The following is a 25,883-nucleotide window of genomic DNA, read 5'->3' on the forward strand; positions in this document are numbered from 1 at the left end:
GCACCTACTGTTGAGATGGTGATGGTGTTGAGAAAGATTTTTGTTTCCAGTTGTGGGAACCTTATATTACTGATGAAATATGAAATAGAGGAGAAAACTGCTTTGGTAGCTGAACTTGGTTTATGTTTGGAGGGCAGGAATATGTTAGATGGAAAATCTTTAGAGGAAGGAAGGATGAAATTCCAGTGCAATTTCCAGAGTGTTGCTTTTCACACTTGGAAATTACTGATAGAAAAATAGTTTTGCAAGTGTGTGAAAATACTCTACCTGTTTGTCAGCTCTGTTACTGTGGTATATGGCAAGTTTTGTTTTTTGTGAGGGAGATCAGGAACGATGGGTTACTGGTCATAAGAAATGGAGTAAATAGTTTTTATTCATATGGCAGTTCTGTTGCTACAGTATGTGCTTGCTGTTTTCCTGAGACTATTGCTTTATTTAGTAAATACGTAATACTAAAATGCCTCAATTCTTACATTTCCCAAGAATTTCATGAGGCTTCCTGATGAAGCCTTTTCATATTCTACATGCTCAGCAGCAACGATGCTGTGGCTCAGCTGCACTGAATTTGATACTATTGACCTATTCACAGTAATTGCCACAGTTGAGGCTGTGTCATCTCTGATTTCCATCCTCCAACTCCCTTTATTTTTTGTATGTGTGTGTTTTCAAAATTGCTGATAATTTGGGAGCATTGGATTTTCTAGAGGATGATGAAATGAAGTAAGATGCTGGGGAAAAATGTTAACATTACACTTAAGCTCTTGAAGCTGAAACTGTGACTGGACTCATAAATCTGGTGAATTTGAGAGCTTTTTGTAAAGCTAGCAGGCAGAGACCAGTGGAGGATGTTTCAACGGGAGCTGTCATACCACAAACGGCCAAGTTCTTTCTTGGTCTCCCTGTTTTGTCGCTGATGTGAGTGGAAGCTTTGCATGCACAGGGGAGCGTAACTGAATATTCCCTTGAAGAGGTGCAGTGCTTAACAGCCACAGTGGTTTATTTGAGTAGTTGCTGATTTGTTCTTGGAATTCAGCTCACAGTAATGGATGAGCCTATAGCTGTATGGGTAAATAAGCACTTCTGAAAAAGATAGTAGTACAAATACTTTGCTGTAGTAGACACAGAATGTTTAATTTAATCTAGCATGTCAAATAACATTGATTTAAATGCAAAATCATTCCATATCCAAGATAATATTAATAGAAGTTTATAGCCAAATTACTTGGCCAAATTAGAGACATCATGTATTAAGTGAAGTTTGTGTCCTGGGTTCAGCAGTAGCAGTCGTTTTTCTCCTTCTCGGTAGCTGGTGCAGTGCAGGTTTTGACTTTCGGCCTGGGAGCAGGGCTGAGAACACTGATGTTTTGGTTTGGCCAAGGACTTTGTGAGCCTCATGCTCTGCCAGGGAGGAGGGAAGCTGGGAGGAAGCAGAGACAGGACACCTGACCCAAACTGACCAAAGAGGTATTCCATACCACAGCACATCATGGCCAGGATGTAACAGAGAGTTACCAGGAAGGGCTGGTTGGCTGCAGGGGTTGGAGGAGATATGGGTCAGGGCTTGGTCGTTCTGGGGGGGGGTGAGTCATCATTCAGCTGGTGGTGAGGTGTTGTATTCTCTTCCATTGTTATTTCCTTTATCATTATTATCATTGGTGGTAGCAGCAGTGATTTGTGTTATACCTTAGTTACTAAACTGTTCTTATCTCAACCCGTGGGAGTTGCATTCTTTTTGATTCTCCTCTCTGTCCCTCCGGGAGTAGGGGGAGGGAAAGAAAGTGGGGGGGAGCAAGTGAACGACTTGCCTGACTGAGTTTAAACCACGCGACAGTCTGTCAACAATGTGATAAAGTGCATGGCTTATTTGCTGTAACTAAGTGTCCTGGGTTCAGCAGTAGCAGTCATGTTTTTTCCTTTGTGTTAGCTGGTGCAGTGCTGTGTTTTGACTTCTAGTTTTGAGAACAGCGTTGGTGAAGCCGATGTTTTCGGTTGTTGCTAAGTGATGTTTACCCTGACCAAGGACTCTGTGAGGCTCATGCTCTGCCAGGGAGGAGGGGAAGCTGTGAGGAAGCAGAGACGGGGCGCCTGACCCGGGCTAGCCGGGGAGGTATTCCATACCACAGCACGTCATGCCCGGGGTGGGGGGTAACTGGGAGTTACCCGGAAGGACAGGAGCTTCCGGGTGGAACTCGTTTTCTTGGCCGGTGGTATCGTATTCTCTTCCCTTGTTATTTTCCCTTATCATTGTTTTAGCTGATAGTAGCGGTGGTGATTTGTTGCTGGACTGTTCTTGTCTCAACCCGTAGGAGTTGCACTCTCTCGATCCTCCTCCCCGTTCCTCCGGGAGCGGGGAAGGGGAGAGCCCCGGTGCAGGGAGGGGGGGGGAGACGAACACGGACCTTGATTGTTGTCAGCTTGGCACCACTCACTGGGAGTGAGTGAACAAGTTACCTGACTGGGTTTAAACCACGACAGTTCTTTTTTTTGGCGCCCAACGTGGGGCACGAGGGGTTGAGATAAGAACAGATCTGACTGGATTGATAGTCACTCGTCACAATGCTGATTTATTGGCTCTCAAGGTTTTTCCTCTTGATCTCACAGTTTCAGTATACCATATCTTACGTCCATCCGGTATTGGCTGTATTAGTGTTTTTCAAGTGTGGGGCTTGGGCTAAGGTTTTTATCCCATTGTACTTTATGGTAATGACTTGTAATACAATAGAATCATTGATCATGAAACTGATCTGGCTTATGTTCCCAGTGTGGTCACCACCTTTATACTTTGGGAGGTATATGATGGAGGTGCTTAGCAATTACACATCTTTTTTCTCCTTCTCAGGTGCTCAACCTGTGAAGGAGACATCCTTTTACCCTCCTAGTCGTCCCCCCAGACCATTTACATTTGAGAGTTTCGAATTTTTTAAATGGCCTTTTAATGCTCTTGAGACTTGTTTGCTGATGGTGATGGGAATCACCATGCTAACACGCATACAGAGTGTGTTTTGCCCACTACTGATTTCAAGAGTTAAGCAGATTCAGGTTTGGGTCTTGTCTGGGGTCAAACGACGATGTAGGAGGACCGAGAGATTTTCCCAGAGGCTGGACAGCCATGAGTGGCAGGGTGTGTGGGATAGTATGGGCAAGTATCTAGGTCAGTGGGCCCCCCCAGTATTTTGGAATTTCACTACCGAACAACTGCAAAATCCAGAAGAATTAGTAAAACACTTAAATGAGGTGTGTGGTCATTCTGGCCATACCAGAGATGGACAAATCACGGCAACGTGCTGGGGCTTGGCCTATGCTTACAGGGCCTTGTTCAACACTATCCAGCACCTTCAAAAGGAAAAGAATGTCGGCGGATTTGAGGGCAAAGCGACAGTCGCTACTCAAACTTTTGGCGCAGCTACCCCAGTGGCAAGTACAGCAGCTGCTCAAACTTCAACTGCAACAGACAGCACGGTTACCCCAGCTCCAAGCACGGTAGCTACACCACCCCCAGCAACAAGTACAGTCGCTACTCAAACCACAGTGATAATCACTGCAGCCAAACCAGAGGACCAATTCGTACCAATATCGGTTGCCCCTGTACGCAAGAGAACAAGCAAAAAGGAGGCAAAAAGGGTGAAGCGAGATGAAGAACCAATGAATTCACCACCCGGTCCAGAATCTGATCAGGAGTCATCCTCACATGACGAAGAAGAAGAAGAAGAGGTAACTTCTCGACCTCGGACCTCAACCGAGCTGCGGAATATGCGAAAAGATTTTACCCGTCAACCAGGGGAGCACATCATCACCTGGTTACTCCGATGCTGGGACAATGGGGCCGATGGTCACGAACTAGAAGGTACAGAAGCCAAGCAGCTGGGATCACTTGCTAGAGAAGGGGGAATTGACAAAGCAATTGCAAGAGAGAAAAAGTCCCTCAGCCTTTGGAGGAGGCTCTTGGCAGCTGTGAAAGAAAGGTTTCCGTACAAGGACGATGTTACGAGTCGTTCGGCCAAGTGGACTACTATAGACAAAGGCATCCAGTCTCTGAGGGAATCGGCCATCGTAGAGATGATCTATCACATCAAGCCGAATAACGGGGATACACCTATAGATCCAGATGAAGTTGAATGTACACGACCCATGTGGCGAAAACTTACACGGAATGCACCGTCATCATATGCCCATTCATTGGCAACAGTGACCTGGAATGACATAGTACCACTAACAGTGGATGAAATGGTTCATAAACTCCGAGAGTTCGAAGACAATCTCACTCCTTCCATCATCTCAGCTGTGAAAAAACTGTCCCAGGACCTCGACAAATTGAGGGACGATGTATCTGATTTATCCAGCTCCTCACGTGTACCAACACGCGTCTCAGCTATTAACAAAAGACGTCCTATTGTTCAAGAGAGGAGATACAGAAGGTATACGCCACGGGGTACCCTATGGTTTTACCTGCTGGATCACGGAGAAGACATGACAAAGTGGGATGGAAAACCTACTTCAGCTTTGGAGGAACGGGTGAGTGAACTGAAGAGGGGAGCAAGGGCCAAGACTGATCGTCCCATGAGAGCTACGGCTTCAGTTTCTGGTGAGCAGTTTCCCAGATGGAGTGGAAGAGCTGATTTTACTCCAGCTCCTGTGATAACGAAGAATAATCCCTTTCAACACGACTTAAGTGTCCAATGCTGTGACGACCATTAGAGGGGCCCTGCCTCCAGCCAGGTGGAGGTAGGGGACAATCGGATTTACTGGACTGTGTGGATCAGATGGCCTGGCACATCAGTCCCACAGAAGTATAAGGCTCTAGTAGATACCGGTGCACAGTGTACCCTGATGCCATCAAGCTGTCAAGGGGTGGAACCCATCTATATTTCTGGAGTAACAGGAGGATCCCAAGAGTTGACTGTGCTGGAGGCTGAAATCAGCCTGACTGGGAGGGAGTGGCAAAAGCACCCTATTGTGACTGGTCCAGAGGCTCCATGCATCCTCGGCATAGACTACCTCAAGAGAGGGTACTTCAAAGACCCAAAAGGGTACCGGTGGGCTTTTGGTATTGCTGCTTTGGAGACTGAGGAAATTGAGCAGCTGTCCACCTTGCCTGGTCTCTCAGAAGATCCCTCTGCTGTGGGGTTGCTGAAAGTTGAAGAACAACAAGTGCCAATTGCGACCACAACAGTGCACCGGCGGCAATATCGCACCAACCGAGACTCCCTGATTCCCATCCATCAGCTGATCCGTAGACTGGAGAGTCAGGGGGTGATCAGCAGGACCCGCTCACCCTTCAATAGCCCCATATGGCCAGTGCGAAAGTCTAATGGAGAATGGAGACTAACAGTAGACTATCGTGGCCTGAATGAAGTCACACCACCATTGAGTGCTGCCGTACCGGACATGCTAGAACTTCAGTATGAACTAGAGTCAAAAGCAGCCAAGTGGTATGCCACGATTGATATTGCCAATGCATTTTTCTCCATTCCTTTGGCAGCAGAGTGCAGGCCCCAGTTTGCTTTTACTTGGAGGGGTGTCCAGTTCACTTGGAACCGACTGCCCCAGGGGTGGAAACACAGCCCTACCATTTGCCATGGACTGATCCAGACTGCACTGGAACAGGGGCAAGCTCCAGAACACCTGCAATACATTGATGACATTATTGTGTGGGGCGATACAGCGGAAGAAGTCTTTGAGAAAGGGAGGAAAATAATCCAAATCCTGCTGAAAGCCGGTTTTGCCATAAAACGGAGTAAGGTCAAGGGACCTGCACAGGAGATACAATTTTTGGGAATAAAATGGCAAGATGGACGTAGACAGATCCCCACAGATGTGATCAACAAGATAACAGCAATGTCTCCACCAACTAATAAGAAAGAAACGCAAGCTTTCTTGGGTGCAGTGGGGTTCTGGAGAATGCACATCCCAAATTACAGTTCGATTGTAAGCCCTCTCTATCATGTGACCCGGAAGAAGAATGATTTTAAATGGGGCCCTGAGCAGCAACAAGCCTTTGAGCAAATTAAACGCGAGATAGTTCATGCAGTAGCCCTTGGACCAGTCCGAACCGGACCAGATGTAAAAAATGTGCTGTACACTGCAGCTGGGGAGAACGGTCCTACCTGGAGCCTCTGGCAGAAAGCTCCAGGGGAGACTCGAGGTCGACCCCTCGGCTTTTGGAGTCGGGGATACAAAGGATGTGAGGCCAGCTATACCCCAACTGAGAAAGAGATACTGGCAGCCTATGAAGGGGTTCGAGCTGCTTCGGAAGTGATTGGCACTGAAGCACAGCTCCTCCTGGCACCCCGGCTGCCCGTGCTGGGCTGGATGTTCAAAGGCAGGGTCTCCTCTACACATCATGCAACTGATGCTACATGGAGTAAATGGGCTGCACTAATTACACAACGAACTCGAATAGGAAATCCCAGTCGTCCAGGCATTCTAGAAGTCATCATGGACTGGCCAGAGGGCAAAGATTTCGGAATGTCACCAGAGGAGGAGGTGGTGCGTGCTGAAGAGGCCCCACCATATAATAAACTGTCAGAAAGTGAAAAGCAGTATGCCTTGTTTACTGATGGCTCTTGCCGTATTGTGGGAAAGCATCGGAGATGGAAGGCAGCTGTATGGAGTCCTGGACGACAAGTTGCAGAAACTGCTGAAGGAGAGGGTGAATCGAGTCAATTTGCCGAGGTGAAAGCCATCCAGCTGGCCCTGGACATTGCTGAACGAGAAAAGTGGCCAGTACTTTATCTCTATACTGACTCATGGATGGTGGCAAATGCCCTGTGGGGGTGGTTGAAGCAATGGAAGCAGAGCAACTGGCAACGCAGAGGTAAACCCATCTGGGCTGCTGCACTGTGGAAAGATATTGCTGCCCGGGTGCAGAACCTGGTGGTGAAGGTACGTCATGTAGATGCCCATGTACCCAAGAGTCGGGCCACTGAGGAACACCAGAACAACCAACAAGTGGATAAAGCGGCTAAGATTGAAGTGGCTCAGATGGACTTAGATTGGCAACATAAAGGTGAATTATTTTTGGCCCGGTGGGCCCATGACACTTCAGGCCATCAGGGCAGAGATGCAACATATAGATGGGCCCGTGACCGAGGGGTGGACTTAACAATGGACACTATTGCCCAGGTTATTCATGAGTGTGAAACATGTGCTGCAATTAAACAAGCCAAGCGGTTAAAGCCTCTTTGGTATGGAGGACGATGGTTGAAGTATAAATATGGGGAGGCCTGGCAGATTGACTATATCACACTGCCACCAACCCGCCAAGGCAAGCGCCATGTGCTTACCATGGTGGAAGCAACCACCGGGTGGCTGGAAACATACGCTGTGCCCCATGCCACTGCCCGGAACACCATCCTGGGCCTTGAGAAACAGATTTTGTGGCGACACGGCACCCCAGAGAGAATTGAGTCAGACAATGGGACTCATTTCCGGAATAACCTTATAGATATTTGGGCCAAAGAGCATGGCATTGAGTGGGTATATCACATCCCCTACCATGCACCAGCCTCTGGGAAAATCGAACGGTACAATGGGCTGTTAAAAACTACACTGAGAGCGATGGGTGGGGGAACTTTCAAGCATTGGGATACACATTTACCAAAGGCCACCTGGTTGGTCAACACCAGAGGATCTGCCAACAGGGCCGGCCCAGCCCAGTCAGAACTTTTACATATTGTAGAGGGGGACAAAGTTCCCGTGGTGCATATGAAGAATTTGCTGGGGAAGACAGTCTGGGTTATTCCTGCTTCAGGTAAAGGCAAACCCACTCGTGGGATTGCTTTTGCTCAGGGACCTGGATATACTTGGTGGGTAATGCGGGAAGATGGGGAAGTCCGATGTATACCTCAAGGGGATTTGATTTTAGGGGAAAACAGCCAGTGAACTCAATTGTATGCTGTTGCCTGCTGTATAATGCTTTTATAGCCCATCAACTAGATGTCTCCAGGTCACCAGCGACTGGCCCTGACTTCCCTCCAGCCATCATCCCAACAGAGAATGAACTTGGAACATCATGGACCGAATGGACTCGGCAGCATTATAGGGATTGGTCCATGCACTAAGAAAATGATTTTTTTTCCTCTTGGTCTGTATGTATATGGATGTATATATGTGGGAGAGCGATGGTGTATTGAAAATGTGGGATCTGAGCACGACGTGAATGGTATGGAATAAGGGGTGGATAATGTCCTGGGTTCAGCAGTAGCAGTCATGTTTTTTCCTTTGTGTTAGCTGGTGCAGTGCTGTGTTTTGACTTCTAGTTTTGAGAACAGCGTTGGTGAAGCCGATGTTTTCGGTTGTTGCTAAGTGATGTTTACCCTGACCAAGGACTCTGTGAGGCTCATGCTCTGCCAGGGAGGAGGGGAAGCTGTGAGGAAGCAGAGACGGGGCGCCTGACCCGGGCTAGCCGGGGAGGTATTCCATACCACAGCACGTCATGCCCGGGGTGGGGGGTAACTGGGAGTTACCCGGAAGGACAGGAGCTTCCGGGTGGAACTCGTTTTCTTGGCCGGTGGTATCGTATTCTCTTCCCTTGTTATTTTCCCTTATCATTGTTTTAGCTGATAGTAGCGGTGGTGATTTGTTGCTGGACTGTTCTTGTCTCAACCCGTAGGAGTTGCACTCTCTCGATCCTCCTCCCCGTTCCTCCGGGAGCGGGGAAGGGGAGAGCCCCGGTGCAGGGAGGGGGGGGGAGACGAACACGGACCTTGATTGTTGTCAGCTTGGCACCACTCACTGGGAGTGAGTGAACAAGTTACCTGACTGGGTTTAAACCACGACACTAAGACATTAAAAACCTCAAAAACTGGGAGCATGAGAGACAAGTTTGTTAGATCTCTGGTAGCATATCCTGTCTAATCTCTGTTCTTCTGTGTCAAAAATAACCAAAAGAATCGGAAAAAATATGTAATGTTTCATAATATACCTACAAATTACAGAAAATGTTTGACACTTTTAATTTAAAAGGTAGCATTGACTGGCATTTGCTTCCCCTATGATTCTTACTCCACTCCCCTTCCCCCCCCCCCCCCCCCCCCCCCCCAAAAAAAAAAAGAATCTCCTATGGCTGCTTTTCCTATTTTAAAAAAATGCTTGCTTTTAAAAAATAGTTAATTAACATATGTTTCAATGGATCTATACTAACCATTCTTTACTAAAAGACAAAACTCTTGAAGTTGTTCTCTATTGTATGCATGTATTTACCTCAGTTATATTACTCTGGAACTACTTAGCTCACTAATTATCAGGCTTAATTTCTTATTATGTGGCAACTGCTTTCCTTTTCATTAATGCGATGAATTTAACTCTCTTACTTCATCATGAGATGATAGAATAAATGCTGAAAAGACCCATGTTGATTATTACTACAACTGTCTCATGTTGACACTAAGCATTTGCTTCAGTCCACTAAATATTTCATAGAATCACAGAATACCAGGTTGGAAGGAATATAAAGGAACATCTGGTCCAACCTTTCTAAGCAAAGCATGACCTAGGCTAGATGTCCCAGCACCCTGCCCAGCCAAATCTTAAAAGTGTCCAGCCTTGGACACCATTTTCTTAGGGAGATTATTCCAGTGGCTGATTGTTCTGAAAAAAATTGTGAAAACTGTGAAAAAAATTTCTTACATCTAGTTAGGCTCTCCCCAAGAGTAATTTGTGACCATTACCACTGGTCTTTGCCATGTGAATCCTTGTAAAAAGGGAGGCTGTTAAATACTGGAACAACATGGTGGTGAGGTCTCCCCTGAGCCTTCTTTTCTCAAGGCTGAGCAGCCCCCATTCTCTCAATCTTTCCTCATACAGCAGGTTTCCCAGTCCTTTGGTCATCTTTGTGGCCCTTCTCTGGACTCTTCTGAGCCTTTTCACATGTTTTTTGTAGAGTGGGCACCAGTACTGAACCCAGTATTCCAGGTATGGCCTGGTAAGTGCTGAGTGGGACAATGACATCTTTATTTCTCCTGGTGATGCCTTTGTTGAGGGCATCGTACTGGTTTTCTCTGCTTCAGCTGCACACTGTTCAGTCATATTGAGCTGCTTGTCCACCAGGATGCCCAGGTCTCTTTATATTTCTTTTTGTGCAGTTCCTTTCTTGATCACAGCATGGAGTCATGTGTGTGTTGTCTTCCTCACAGTGGCAGAGAACTTTTCCATGAAAGGCCACATATTATAATTTCCCACTGACTTAATAGCTGAATCCATTAGTATAATATGGCATGCAGTATCTTATGCAGGTTTGTGCCAAATTTATTTTGTCATCGTGATGTCCAGTTTGCCAATTTAATTAAGTCTTTCTCTGGTTTCTCAATTGAGCTTTTTAATCCACTCTAAAAATGGCCATCAGCAAACTTGGCTTCAGTATATATTCTTAGAAGGTAACATCTTAGAAATGCATTTTAAAAAGTAATCACAGAAGAATTTAGGTTGGAAGGGGTCTGTGGAGGTTGTCTACTTCAGTGTTCTGCAGGGCTTAAGTTGCTCAATTTAGTACTGCTGGATTTCAAGATGCACAAACCAATATTGCAAGGTTTCTTGCAACAGTTTTGTAACACGCCTTTTAATTAGGCTTTACTCAACATCTTTCACAAACTAAGAAGTGCATGAAAACGTCTTGAAGGCAGAGGAGCAGGTTTTTTTAATGTACTTAAAGTGCTACGATTGTAGTTCTGCTTTGACATTGTTACTGAAATTGCAATATTAGCGTCATGTCTAATTAGCAGTGCCTGAAAATTCAGTGTGAAACACATGATCTTTACAGTGATTAGGGTATGCATTAACTACATGGAGTTAATGAGTATGATTTTCTTTTTTTTCTTAATATCCAAATAAAAGGTATTTCAGACATGAAAGCCCTAAAAAAAATTAGCGGTTTTAATTTTAATTATACTGTATTTAAGTTTTAGGTCACAAGACTCTGTGCAGCAGCTCGGGTACAGTGTAGCATGTTTTTGAAAAATTTCCATTTTAGTTAGACATTAATTCACGACCCGTAACTCAAGGGGTGCAGAACACATCTGTTTGTAAGGAAATAATCTTGAGATTCATTGATTCTCAAACCTGATAGGTATGTGTGCAACATTTTAGATTAGACAAGCTACATGAATTGTAGATAGAGCTCATTGGTTTTCTAAATTTTAAAGAAAAGTAATACAAGAAACCAGGTAGGTGAAAAGTGTTCTCTTACCTATTGCCTTACCTATTTCTAGATTTGGTTTATACTCTGTGACTAATGACATTGGTCAGATTCAGCTCAAATCTGTTCCCTCAGATAGTGCATTAATAATGCATATGCATTAAGACTTCTTCTGAGAGAATGTTTGAGCTCTGACATACTGAACACTGACATATTAAATTAAAGCTTTCTTATCAGAGCACTTAAAAAGCTTTAGATATCTGATGCATTTTTCAAAATAGTTTGCAAAGATGTTTCATTTGTACCAGCCTCACACAGGTTACCAAAGCAATGAACAAATATGTCTGCCTGGGCTTCTCCATCAGTAAAAATATTTCAGTACTGCAGAAATGAATGCCAAGTTGATGTCTGCCAAAGAAGAAAAGGTTGTCTGTCATTTGCTATGACTCCAGTTGGTTTTGGTCGAATGTTTATCAGGGTTGTAAGCAACCATTCACAACATATTTACAGTTCTGCAATTCCTATAGGTTATTCCAGACACAGCAAGAACTGTGTGTGTATATGCTTAAAAGCACAGTCTAAGGACAGTGTAGAATGTGAAAGCAAAACAGTTTATGAAAAGAATGTGTAAAAAGATTTCCCAGTCCTTATATATTTGCAACTTAACCGTACAACATGTGAGGTATATTACAATGAAAATGGATATTTCTTAAAATTCAGTGAAATACATTTGTAGTGACACTGCATCATAAAAATAGAGTACCAACATCTAAATATTGTTGGTTTTTTTTTGAGAAGGTATTAGATTTTTCCAGTCTTTAAGCATGTACTGCTAGTATTGCATGTTTGTCATACTGCTTTGGCTATATAAACAGATGTCCTAGTTTCTCCCTGCAAAAAAATGCTATCTTTTTTCTGAGGAGATTTAGGTATTTGTCCAGTAATTTGCAAGTTATGGCTATATACATCCTGTATTTTTACATTTTTTTACTCCAAAACATTGACATTTATCTTCAGTTAAGTGTAAGTATATGACAAAATACTTAAACTTATCCAGACTTTGTAAATTTGTATTTGAAAGACTTTGAACTTTCAGTCGTGTATTAAGGTATATTATATATACCTTATATATATATAAAAAAGGTATATTATATATACCTTATATATATATAAAAAAGGTATATTATATATACCTATAATATATATTATATAATAAAGTATTGATGCTTTTGATTTACAAATACTGATGTGTGACAGAGCCTCGTTCCTATCAGGCAGTGCTTAAAAATGTTATGTAGGAATAGATGAGCTCAAAGCAGTCCATCTCCCATACTTTTCAGGGAGGTAGGCTGATAAGAAAAAAGGAAAACCATTACCTTGTTTGAAACAATGCAGTACATTTCCAAAAAGTTAACAAGATAATTTCCTTGATCTCAAAAAAGCCACTCATCATATGATCAAATAAGCAAATTTTCTAGCAGAGTCTTAGAAGTTGTGTGTTCTTCATTAAAAGTACAATTTACTTGTGATATGGTTAATTTAATTGTATAACTTGTCTTCTTGATGGAGACTCTTTGAAGTGACAACTCAGAATGTTTGAATATTAGCATATGGAGAATTGATTGATTAATTTAGTAAATAGTATCTTCAAAGATGATTCCAAAATATAACAGCCTAGCTGGAACAGAGAAAATAAATTAGCTGTAAGTAATCAGCATTGCTTCTGAGAGGAGAAGGCACAAAAGAAACTGAAAACCATCCTTTGTGGAATGGCATTTCTCAACTTTAGTGAGACTAATTCTCTTAAGAATGCCATTTTCTCTCTTCAAGTTTTATCAGTAAATAACAAAATTATTTTAAAGATTGAAAAAACATTATTTATTAGTGGTTGTCTCTGCATGCTTATGTTGTTTTATTGCACAAATGCCTTTATAATAGATGACAGCATGTTGTACGAAGTGAGCCAAAATATTTTGAATGGAAAGGATAGTGCAAATCTAAGGCTCGTGCTCTTTGTGAGGAACAGGGTTCTAAGGGAAGCCTGCTGCATCTCAAAGCAGTGAGGTTGAACATCTTTCAGGACTGACTTCGCATGTAATTTTTCATATGAGGTTTGGCTGAAAGCTTTTTGTCAAATAATGACAGTAACGTGTATGGTTTTCTGTTTCCTAACTTCTGCTGTCCAAGTTATTATAGAAAACATTTGAACATGTGACAAATGTTAGCTATATGCTATTGCCTGGTTAAATTTGCCAAAAATTTGGGATGCTTAGTACCAGTTGTCATGGCTAACTTCTGCAGTGCTTACAATTTCGAAAGGAGGTCATTTTGGTACAAACCAGGAATTTTAACTTCAGATATCTTCATAAATAATTTGTGTTAGCAATTAATAATTTAGAAATACTTATGGCAGATCTACATTTATTGATGAATTTTATACGATGATGTAAAATATAAATTCAATAAGTAAACCTGGAATGACTATTTTCACTGTCCTCGGGTATTAACCTGTGCCATTTTCTTTTATAGGCTATGCTGCCTGAATACAGCATCAGAATTCATGTCATATACACTTTAAAATGTTCTTCAGCAGTTTGTGCTCAGGGTGTCCAGAATTCTGAGCAGTTCTGTATGGAGCATTTTAAATTACTATAAGCATAACATGAAGTGCAGAATAATAACAGCTCTAAAATACAAAGGTCTAACTTGGGGTTGAGAGTTGAGGAGAGTTCAAGGTATTGATTTTTATCTGAGATCTCTGTAGTATTTCTTACTTTAATACTTAAAACAGTTGCAATGCACTGCAGACTCCTTATCCGATACTTCATGCATCTGCTTATTTGTTATGCCTCTGGGCTCACAGGTGGGCATACATACATTAACTGTTATCTAAAGCCAAGTTTCAATCAAGTGAAATGGCATTTCAAATAAAATGCACTTTTTAAATTACGGGATATTTTGCAAGCATCTACATACAGTGGAACCCTGTATAATTTCTTATGACATGATTGCATTTCTTGAAGAGACTGATACGGGGAAAAGATCTTAAAAACCTGGCCTATGTTGCTTTTCATCAAAAACAAGTCAAAACCAAAAATAAGAAGTGTTAGTAGATCTTCCTAGCATGTTTTTCCCCTTTTGTCGCAAAACTGTCAACCCCAAAGGAAGGACAGTTGTATCACTGTGCTGTTTTGCAGAAGCTGTGTCTCTCTGCTGGACAGCCTGTTCCCACCCAAGAGTATCCGTACCTAGGTGCTTGCTGCGGTTCCAGGTCACTCAGAAAGGCATTCTTGTGGGATTGCTCCTGGGGGAAGAGAAGCTTCCTCTTATAACCAAATTTACAGTCCCACTGAGTTATGACAATCTGTCAGAGCATCTCTGGGCTTAAATGACACCTGTGAGGTTTATCATCCCATGAGAGGAATGGCTTGATTCAGTCAGTATTTACAGTGCTTCTGCTTTCTCAGTATCTAACAGAAGCAATGATCTACTCAACAGTGTTAGGTCAGCACCTGCTCTTGTTGATACCCTGTCTTGCTTTGCAGCCAATTGACTTTTGAAAGAAGCCTTCTTAATCCGTTTGCACTGGGTTACTTTTGCATTTCACTTTGGGTAATGTATTCATTTTTTATTGTGCGTATATTTGAGGAATAGAGAACATTTTTTTTTTCCCTGTTTTTTTTCTTCTGTAATAAATTTTTCCTTCCACTTCAAGAAAAAATTTAGTTTAAAAATACTTGATGTCTAGGAAGAAGTTGAGTTGTTAATTAAGTTCTCCAGAGAAACAATTTCTCAGCATTAATTGGAATGTTTATAATGGGTATAAGCAACACCTTTCCAGTGACTGAGACCAAGGGAAGGGGGGAATCTGTACAGGTCTTATTGCTGAAGTCAAGCTAGTATTGAAGAGCTGCCAAGGAAACAATTGAAAGAAATGGCCCTTGAAATACAGCAAGAAAGACAGAAGTGATCACTAGTGGAGGAGAGCACTGGACCTTTCAGGCGGCTTGTTTAAACTGAAGTTTCTAACTGGTAGCATTAAAGGTAATAGTAAATAGATTTAGAATAAAAAAAGGAGGTGAATCTTTCTTTGTGCTGTGTTACAAAGTTTATTTCCTTTAACTCCTTGTGGAATGTGAAGCCAAGGGATGGTAGATGTCCAGTACTCTGCTGATGGATGCATTCTTGTTGCTAGTGCTGCGCTATGAGATTGACACCTGTAATCAGGTGCCAAAGACAGCAGATCCTAGTTGCTTTTACTCTATATTTTTATAATATCACCTCTTCTCTGTTGTGTGCTCTTTTACAGTAGAGGAAGTGTGCTTTCATTACATTAATTTCCTGTTTAAAATTGAAACTTGCCATAAGAATTTAATCTAATCAATGCAATACTTTATCCCTGTGTTATATTTTTGCTAGATTTGGCAGTCAGTAGGCTTCCAGTAATATGTCAATGCAAAACAAACTTGAGACAATTGTTCTTAAAGGCTATTCAGAAACATCTGAAAGGTGAAACAAGCAAGGGAAGAGGTACTCGTTATGTTCAAATTTGTGAAATAAGGGTTTTTTAAATGTTGGTATCTTTAGAAATATGGCCTTTTTGGAAATGAAGACTTGCACTTTAATGCACTTACTCTTCACATATGAAAATAGGAGAGAGGAGCTAGAGAGCTAAAACCTGTCTCTTAGCCTGTTATTTATTTCCTTGGGTCACATTATCTGTAATAATAACCTATTTAGTAGAGAGTTAGCATAGAGTTTTGGGGATGAAAGTTTAGTAGTTTTCCTGGTTCATTTTATTTTTGGAAGCCATAGCTTTGTAAAGGAAGTTTAAATTGACAGTACAAGAAATTGTATTTGTGTCTGGCCCGCTGAAGAAATCACGATTAATTTGTTTTGCCCAACCTCTTCTGAAAGGTACCCTATATAGTTTTTCTTGGAAACAAACATGAATGTAAGAATGTTGATAAAAAATTAAATTGTTGCTATAAGGTAATCAAATGCCTGTTGTATGCCGTTGCTATACAGACACATTCTAATCTTTGTTTTCTCATCAGAATATGGTTTTGATTAAGGAAATGATAGTATCACATCCCATCTAAGCTGCTTGATATTAACGATGTTCATTTGTCATTGCAGTATGCATCCTGGAAATTATTTAGACCCAAGATGATTAAAGCTCAATTTTGTAAGATGATGTACAGAACTTACACTGGATATGTCAAGATTGCCAGGGTTCACTGGTTTGTTTTACTTGAGTATTAGTATTTTGATTGTGACATATTTGTGCCCTGAAAGTTAAGAATTAACCAAGTTATTCCAACTGCTATAGGAGTGTTAGGAAACTAGCTTAAACAGTTTCAGTTTTATTTATCTACACAATTATTTTGCTATTTTCAGGTAGGATAGTAGAGAGAGTTTATTCCCTATTCTATAGGTGTGGGAATAAGCACCTGGATGTCTTGTCTGACAAGATAATTTTGGGCAATCTATAGCATTACTCTCGGGTCAACTGTGCCATTAATCTAGATGAAGATTATTACTAGAATAAATTCAGACTGAAAAAGCTTGTGGGAGACTTGATAGCATGACGCTTTCTGGCACCGTTTATGAAGGTGTTGCATTATGTGGGTAGCTGAAGGCAGAGCTGGTCTATGATCAATTTATTCTTCTTAGAAGTAAGAGTCAAATGTGGAGAAGCATTTGTAAAAGGGGTATATTTCATGTGCACAAGGTCAGCAAAAGTGGAGTGCTCTGAAGTCTGATGATATCAAGGGCAATCAAGTAAGATATTTGGATAACTTTTTCTATGCTGGACTCTGCAATCTTTACAGACAAAAGATGTGTTCAGAGATGCAGGATTGACTGAAGAAAATGGTTATTCTGCTCCTTGAATGGTGGATCCAATGACTGATGCAGAGACGAGAATTGCGTGTACAAATGATGGAGATTCGCAGGACAAGCATCTGTATGTGTCTGGGTTGGTGGTGTGCCAGTGAATTGGTCCCAGTGTGACTAATATTCTATAAGTAACTTGGAAAGAGAAAGCTTTACTCAAAAGGCTCAGGGGCAGCCCAAGGACATTGCTGTAGTGACTGGAGTAAACCAAGCTGTGGGGATATAGCACTGTGCAGAAGAGGGCACTCATGGCTGCCCCTTGCAAAAACTCAGCTGCTGAATTGAGGAGAAAATTGGAAAAAAATTTCTAATTACAGATTCACTCTGTTCCTGTATCCTGACATTTTGTCTCTGGTAGAGTGTAGGAGTTAAAACAGCCTGAGGAAAAAGTAGAAGAGAGGAAGGGAAACTACTTTTGACTCCCCACACTGCTTGTAAAAATAAGAGTTTTACCATGAAATGAACGTGTTCTCTGTCATTATTTAGCTCAGATTAAGTATTCCCTGTTTATGTGCATCTTCCTGCTCCAGCCATTCATCAAGATTGTTTGACAGCAGAAATAGATAAAACATTTCAGTTACAGTGAGCCTTGTGCACCCCATAGCAGAAAAAATTGTTGTGGAATGAAGGCTGAGGGGCCTGTGAGGGCTTGATTGGTGATTGTTCACCTGTGGTGGGGAAGGGATGCAGTTTAAGTCTTCAATTAGTTTTTCCTAATGTTAGCGACAGAAGTTGCTTCAGAATGTGTGAATTTTTATAACAATACTGTGGGGACTGATTCCAAAGCTTATCTTGTGTTACATGTTTTCAGTTTTGTATTCCTCTACTTATGCAATTAGGATGCATGTATCCAAATTTTAGCATACAGTAGAGAGCTGAATTTGTAAGTCTGTTTATCTGGATAAATCTTCTGTCTTGTTTAGGACAATGTAATCCAATAGTTTAGCCTTTAGGTGCAATAAAACAACTTACGTTGAAAAGTGGAAGGTCTTGTGACAACTCTTTTGTGAAGCACAGCTTCATTCTTTGCCATTTTAGCACTATGCTTTTTTTCCTCTCAAGAATACTTTTTTCTATTAAGTACTGTAAAGTGAAACTGAATAGCTTTATTAAATATAAAGAAACTCAAATATCACTTTTAATGTAAAGAAGAATGAACACAGTGTATAATCTTTGTCCTGCTAATAGGAGGTATATTTTAAGTCTTTGTGGAAGATAGCCTTAGAGAAGAATGGAAGAGAATTTTTATATATGAAAGGAAGTTATATAGCAATATGCTTGTTTTAAACAACTGTCTGTATGCAGTTGTCAATTTTTTTCATCCATTATGCTTATTTTTGAAGATTGATCCTGTTTTAATTAAATGAATGGATTTTTTTTCTTTGATTCTTGAAAATTGTTCAGGTGGTTAGGATTAGTTTGATATGAATTAAGATCTGATGAGACTCTGCACATTAGGCTGACTTTTTTGACATGGTTTTGCAAGCTCTCCTGGTCTGAACCAAATGGTCAACTAAATGGGAATGTAAGTACTGTAATTTGTTCCAGGGAGTTTTTAGGATTGTCCATAGTTAATTATGCAGCCTAAGAGATTTTAGCAGTCCCTTGACAAACATGTTGCAAAATACAGGCTTTGCTCTGAAGAGTTAACAGCCCCAAAATGTATAATACATTTTTCTCCTGGTTTAAAACATTCTTTACTTTCTTGAGATTATAGTTTCTCTGGATACCTGTACCTTCTTGCTGTAATGGTAGTATCTATGCTCATTTTAGTTAGCAGGAGTTTTGATACTGACATCTTGCATATCACAGCTGAAGGAGAGACACAAATGATGTAGTTAAAAGAGTACCGAGTGTAAGGTTATTCTCAAGCATAAAAGTGAAATCCCATTTGCTTTTTGAGTACAGTTTCATTTTCAGCACATTGATTTTCAGCTGGTGGATTAGAAGACTCACCTTTCTGACACTAGGTGCTTAAATACATTCGTTTGAACGGGGTATTTTTTCCATAAGCATTTTCATTCAGTCCTGGAGAGACTCATGATTGCGTGGTTACCAATGTTTATGTTTCATTGCGATTTGGGGCTGGTCTGTGTTTTAGTCTAGAAGTTATTTATAACACACATAAATGAAATTTATCTATTAAGTTTATCTCTAATGTGTAAATTTGTAGTTTTGTGTGTTGGAAAAAATTGTGATTGGTCTTTCCTTTGAGCGTCGTAGATTCTTGAATTCTTACCCTCAGGAATTTTTCCTGCTCTAATTCCTGTGTATCGTATATTCCTATGCTTTTGCTAGAAAAATACCAGAAATTTATGGAATCCTATATAAATATTTTAAAAATTCATGAATATTGTTTTTTCTGATCTGATAGTTTAATTTAACATTGAATAATGCACCTAGCATTTTAATGTTACTGGTTTTGAAAGTGTGAAGCTAGTTTGAAGACATTATTGAACAACAACAAAAAACAATTGAACCCCCCACCCCAGTCCAGGAAATGGTGAAGATGACAGGAAAAATTGAAGGGACTACTTGCAAACAGTCACCAGTGCAACAAAATAATGAGTGGGTCATTTTTAAATTACAGTCCTGCTTTTAAAAGGGATCAGTAGGGAGGATAAACAGTACGGTAATGGGCCAGTGCTTTGTATATATATTTGATCGTTGGAAATAAGCTTGCCAATGGTGTGGATGGTATCTTAGCAGTGTGAATAGTGCTCTTCTATTTTATTTATATGTGTGTAGCAACAGCTGTAGGCATTGGGCAATGCATTTAAGAAAGACTAGCCAAACCGGTAAGTATTTTCTAGTTGCTTTTGAAATCACTTGTGTTGTTCGCTGTATTACTGCATAACTGTAATTTAACTGTTCTGAATTTTCTGCTCGTGTCTTCAAATGAGGTGTTTCTCAGTATGAGCTGCTCTTCCTTGTACATCCACATACAAAATATTTGAGAATGAAGAGTGTTCTTAATGTCTATAAAATGATCCTAATTACTTGAACAGCAATAAAAAACAGATGATGTTTGTTTTGATGTGTTATTTTCTAATTATTGTGACAGCTAAGGTAGTCACGGGGTGTATTTTAAAGACCAGGTCTGCACAGTATCATAATTTAGATTTTTCTTTCAAGCTGTGTGATAAAATCTATGTTTGTTTTAACTCTGTGAAAAACATTAAAATATAAATAAGGCCAGTTGTTCCCGGATTCAGTTTTCCTGCTGTGAATGCTGTGTTGTGTTCTATATTTCATTGGTTTAAAGCAGATTGGCAATTTTTATTTTAGGTCAAATATACGGCCAGACTATGCAGATACAAGCTTTCATGAGTTCAAAATGCATACCTTCAGCCGTGTGACGTCTTGCAAAGTCTGTCAGATGCTTCTGAGGTAAGATTTTCGAGTTGTAGGATTTCTCTGTTGGCAGGGATAATTTCTGAATTTGAAGCAGTGTATTTGAGTCACTGTGTCTCTGATACTTCACTAACAGCTCTCGCTGAGAAACAGCTGTCTTCCTTTCAGTACAGGCGACGGAATGAATTGTTCTACATAGGCATGCCAGTTGCTTGAAGATAGCTTGGGTATCCCAAAGTGCTGCCTTGTGTTATATAGACATGTTTCTGGATATCTAAGCTGTATTGAAAGCCTGTTGGACTTAGCCTCAGAAAGTGCCTAAATCACTTTTTAAAAGATTGTTGTTTTAAGCTTCAAACATGAACTAATGTGTAAATATTGTGAGGAAAACAAAATAAATGTGAATGTTAGTATCTAATCTTTATGTAGAGATAAAATCCTTGTCTTGGAAGCTTCTGTAGTGAAGGACACTCTCATGTCCTATAGAACATAATTATGTTGTTATGAGTTATCATCTAAAGAATCTTGTGTTCCTGGGTAGCATTAAGGAAAAAGATAAAAATGGAAGATGGTGTTATACTTTCTACTGTAGTAAATAGCAGTTGCTGTACATTTTAGGTCTATTATGTTCAGTCTTGTTCCGATTTTCCTTTGAAGATGGAGGTGTCGTGTTAGACTAGAATGCATAATCACTCCAAACTGGTCAGGATAATCTTGGAGACAGAGAAATCTAGTGTGAATAGTAAGCAGATAGATCAACTGATGGAACTCATAGAATTGCTCAGAGGTGCATGTAAAAAACCAGGTTCTCTGTTAGCTGTTCAGTGAATCATACCTGAGAGAAAACCCCATGCGCAAATCTGAAAACAAATCTATTTCCTCAGACTCAAATTCTGATTCCAGTTCATTGGGGGAATTGGAGAACACTTAGAATAAGGAAAGTGACTCCTTATTTAGCAGCTTTTTTCCTATCCCCCTGCTTTTTTTATGAGCAGATTTAAAGTTAAGAATATTTGCAGTATAGCCTATAAACTCCTTAATGATTTAATATATGTTCAAACTCACAAATCTCTTGAAATGGATCATACTTTTCATGGCATTTAGGCAAATTTCCATTGAAATGAAATGAACTGTAGATCTATAGTAGGATAGATACGTAAAGGTGCAATTTCAGGTGTACTAGACATACTTAGCCGAAGTTGCTTTGGGCTAAATTGAAATAGATATTGTTATTCTACAAGTAGTCCAGAAGAACTGTCTGGTTTTGATTTTTAAATGGCTAGTACAGACGAAAAGCAGATGAGCTGCTTGTCACTTGTCATTTTTTCTTGAGTCTTTAAGGACTTTTATTATGCAGAACAGCAAATGACTTCTAATACCGTCTGCCATGTCTCTTATTTCCTTAATGTGTGGAATGTCACTCTAAAGTATCACTATCTAATTTTATTTTACAGGGGAACATTTTATCAAGGCTATTTATGTTCTAAGTGTGGAGCTGGAGCACACAAAGAATGTTTAGGAAGATTAGACAATTGTGGCAGAGCTAATTCAGGTGGTAAGTCATTTTTATTGTTAGAATACCATTTTTAATTAGGACATAAAACTTGCTAGATATAATTAAGGTTTAATTTACCTCTAATTTGTGTTTATTGTAACATACACACTTGTGGAACTACCATTCATAAGCACAATTAGAGTTGCATTTAGAATTCATAGGGATTTTTATTGCTACTAAATTGAAATGTTCAAAAGCAGGACATAACTGCTATAGGTCAAACCCAATTTCTTTGTCAATGTCCTATACAGCAAGGAATTGCTCTCATTTTAATCATAGACTGTTCATATGTAACGCCTACTGTATGGCACATCATTTATCATCCTTGTGGTTCTCCCTTTCTATGTCAATTTTTGTATTTTCCTCTCAGCTCCTAAGCTGTTCATTTGTGGTGCCTCAGCTTCCTCTTTCATCTCTTTGGTTTCCATGGTTTCTGTCCACTCACAATACTCACAAAAAGGTGATTGATGGCTCTTTACTTCCCACATCTAAGGATCATTTTTAAACTCTTCTATTTCCTGTTCAATTGGTGGCAATAAGTTTGTGATGCTTCAGCCAGCTAAGTCACATAACCATAGTGCTTTTTGACTCTTCCCTCTGTCTGAGTTCTTAACTAATCTTTCTAGAGATGATTTGGTGCTGATGGGGGAGGACCACAACAGACAAAGATATACCTTCCCACCCCTGAATTTCCCTCCCCATTAATACAGTTAAATTCCTATTGTTTGAATATGTTTGAAAGCAAAAAGCTGTAAGGCATGAAGATTTCTGGAAAGCATAGCTGTATATGTTGGCAAAGTTTCCAATTAGTTGTCCTTCTGACTTCTATAAAATCTGTACAATCCTTTCCAGAATTATTTCATAATAGTTTGTGAAGTTTCTTGCATATCTCACATAAGCTACTGCAACCTCCTCTATTGGGTTATTTTATTTTTGACATTACTATCTACAGTCTTTGCAAAATGTTGTTGCAGAGATAATCTCTCTCCCACTGCTTGAATTACATCATGGCTTTCTTCACTGCTCTTCAGTAAGATGCTGCTTCAAGAGTTTTGCTTCTAGCTCTTTGGTCCTTTCAAAATGTTTAAGCTTGTTCATGTCTTTGTCCCTGTTTGTGTTACTTCCTGACTTCTTGCCTTTTAGCTCACTGTGCTATTTGCTTGCCTCATTCTTTCATGAAATCATCAGGATGGCAGGTACTGACTTTCTGGTGCAGTCTGTGAACTTTGGTTTCTCAGTTGCTTTCCTGTATTGGTGATTATTCATGCTACCCCAAGTCTGCCCAAATGGCTTATCATTCAAGAACTCACTCAGCAAGAAATAACCACAACAGCCACAATAATCTCCATGCTTTAGAATTATTCTTTTACCTCCATCTCACATACTGCTCAACAATTATGCTCCCACCCAACTCCTCAAACCAAATAAAACAATGACATATTAACAAGTCAACTAACACCCTAATTGCCATCCTCACTTCTCTATCTCGTACCGCACTCTCCTACAAACTTTACCACCACACAGAAACTTTGAATAACCGAAACCAAATTCCTTCAAAGCCTTAAACAAGAGTTAAGCACTCCTATTTTTCTGCTAAGATCCACAGGATAATAACCTGCATCTCCTGAATGCAATCCAGATGCTTTAATTAAGGTAGGATCTGATCTAGACAGATGGGCTCAGTCTCACAAAACTCTACTTAAGGGCTAGATGCCTAAACCAACAGGCTTCTGCCTACCAGACTGATACTCTCTCAGTGCATATCAATGAGCTTGCAACTAAACTTGAACTTCACTACAGAGTTAAGAAGAGGAATCAAATCTCTGTAAAAATGCTTACAGCCTTATGCGTCAACACTCGGCCATCTCACCTGTGACCTTCGTTAACCAATGACTATTCTCAACTACCTATAAAGATATTGGCACACTTTATCTCGTCTTTGGTGCATGGGCTTGCATGGTTCTCATAGCCCTTAGCTTACTCATATGTGCAGAACTTGGACAAATAATATTTTGCAGATGTGAAAACTGTATAAGCAATCACAGTATTTTTCATTGAAAACACAGGTTTTTCATATAACCCCCTACAGATAGCCTAAATAAAATATTTAAAATTTTATTAAAATTTGAATATTTTAGAGCAATTACATTTGAATTGATAGAGTGGAAAAGCAGTCTTCTTCACAAGAGGACTATCTTCCCTGGTGTAAACCACCCCTACTTCTTTTTTTTTTTTTTTTTTTGTACCTTTTATTTTAATTGCTTTTGTAGTTTTTATTTTAATTGTCTAGCAGGCACCCCAGCAGGCAGGAGCTTGTATTTCTATTCCTTTGTAAAGATCAGTGGACACATATGGTGCCAAGTAAGAATTGACCGTAAATGCCTAGATAACACAAAGTCTGATTTCTTGCAGTTTTCCTGCATATATGTCTAAGTAATGTTGTGGATTTATTAGAGGGGAGAAAAAGCCCCAATACAGTCATGTCCATCCCTCCGACAACAACAAAAAGAACCCCCAAAACTAAATAACTTTTTTTTTCTTCATAAATAGAATAAATTATCATTTTATAGCTTCAAATGTGCTGAGTGTTATTTTTAATTTTACTTTAAATCGTTGCCCTGATTTTTGTAAAATTATAATGTACTGTACCTTTCTTTAGTGAAATTGGAAGTAACTGGATTGTTAAGATACTGTTTTGTCTTGCATGGTGGGCTTAAGTCCAGGTGTTCTCTGCTCTCTACAATCTCTTCAAGCTTCTCTTTCTCTTTTCAGTCTATTTCTATGCAAAGGCTCCCAGTTTTCTGTAGCTCTAGTACAAGATCAAAGATGTGTGTATCTTCCACCTGCTCATAAGGGAGAATGACAGGAGATGCTAGGCTATGGCTTCCTTACAGCCTGCTCTGAGAGCAGATCACAGCTGCAGGAGCAAACTCTGAATTACAATTCTTGCTATTCTCCCCGTGGCTCTGTGAGTGGAGTATGGAAGGGTTAAATATTTCTGCCCACTTTGCTGAAAATGTGTCCTTTTTCCACGTGGTGAGGGACTTTGGCCCTACACTGTTAAGTAATAACTCCTTATTTAGAGTAGGAAGGGAAATCTTGAGGTTTTTCTCTACTGTTTTCCATTTTTCTTGTCTTTATTCCATCTTTGTCTTTTCAAAGAAAGAAATAGTAGTGATTGAGCAGTGCTGCCCATTCATAATGTGCACTGGGTAAGGAGAGGTTTGAGGAGGAGAAGCATTACCAGTTCCTGCTTCCCCATATGGTCCAGAGGGGGATGGGACAATTCAGATTCTTTTAAATACTGGCTTTGCAACCTGTGTATGAATAGTTTTCTGGAGCTATGTTTGAAGGTGTCCTTGCTCATGTCAGGGAGTTGGAACTGCATGATCTTTACGGTGTCTTCCAACACAAATTGTGTAAAATTTAAAATTTTCACTGCATTTTGTGGAAATAATATGCTCTGCATGCACAAAATTTTAAAATAGAGTTAATTTTGATTTTTTTTTTTCCTTTTTAAATCTTTAGAGAAATTAATTTATGATAAATTCATTTTTTTCTAGTGGTGCTCCCATGTGAAATTAGCAAAGGTGGCCTGAGAGTGAGAGCATCTAAGCTGCTGTGGAGCATAGCCAGAATGCTTCTACAGTAGCAAAATGCCTGGGACATTTATTGTATTGCTATGTATTTCTTTTGTTTCTAGGGGACTGTTATAGCCTTTTTCACAGGGTAGAGTGGACATAAAATACAATAATCCTTTTAGAAAACTGGACATCATTATTCCCCAGTCATGTGGTATTAGTTACAGCCACAAATATGGAATATATATATATATATATATGCACACACTATGATAGATGTGTGGTTTGTGTAATCTGCTGTTCTGTCATTCTGGCAATGATTGATTCCAGACGCTTCACAGGAAAGAGTAAATTCTCCATGTGG

At 40.2% G+C, this 25,883-nt stretch overlaps 1 protein-coding gene across 3 annotated transcripts in view; it reads left to right on the forward strand.

The window, feature by feature from the left end:
* Positions 1 to 25,883, forward strand: part of VAV3 (vav guanine nucleotide exchange factor 3) — a 165,293-nt gene that overhangs the window by 81,145 nt on the left and 58,265 nt on the right. For all 3 annotated transcript variants that reach the window (XM_061465174.1, XM_061465176.1, XM_061465175.1), the window contains exons 16-17: positions 20,318 to 20,419; positions 21,838 to 21,938. In XM_061465174.1, coding sequence (XP_061321158.1) covers positions 20,318 to 20,419; positions 21,838 to 21,938 — 203 coding nt within the window. The remainder of the gene's footprint in view (positions 1 to 20,317; positions 20,420 to 21,837; positions 21,939 to 25,883) is intronic.

The sequence above is a fragment of the Pezoporus flaviventris genome, unplaced genomic scaffold (genome assembly GCF_033815535.1).
Source record: "Pezoporus flaviventris isolate CSIRO_AGI_PZ_B2104156 unplaced genomic scaffold, CSIRO_AGI_Pfla_v1 ptg000040l, whole genome shotgun sequence".
Taxonomy (NCBI): domain Eukaryota; kingdom Metazoa; phylum Chordata; class Aves; order Psittaciformes; family Psittacidae; genus Pezoporus; species Pezoporus flaviventris.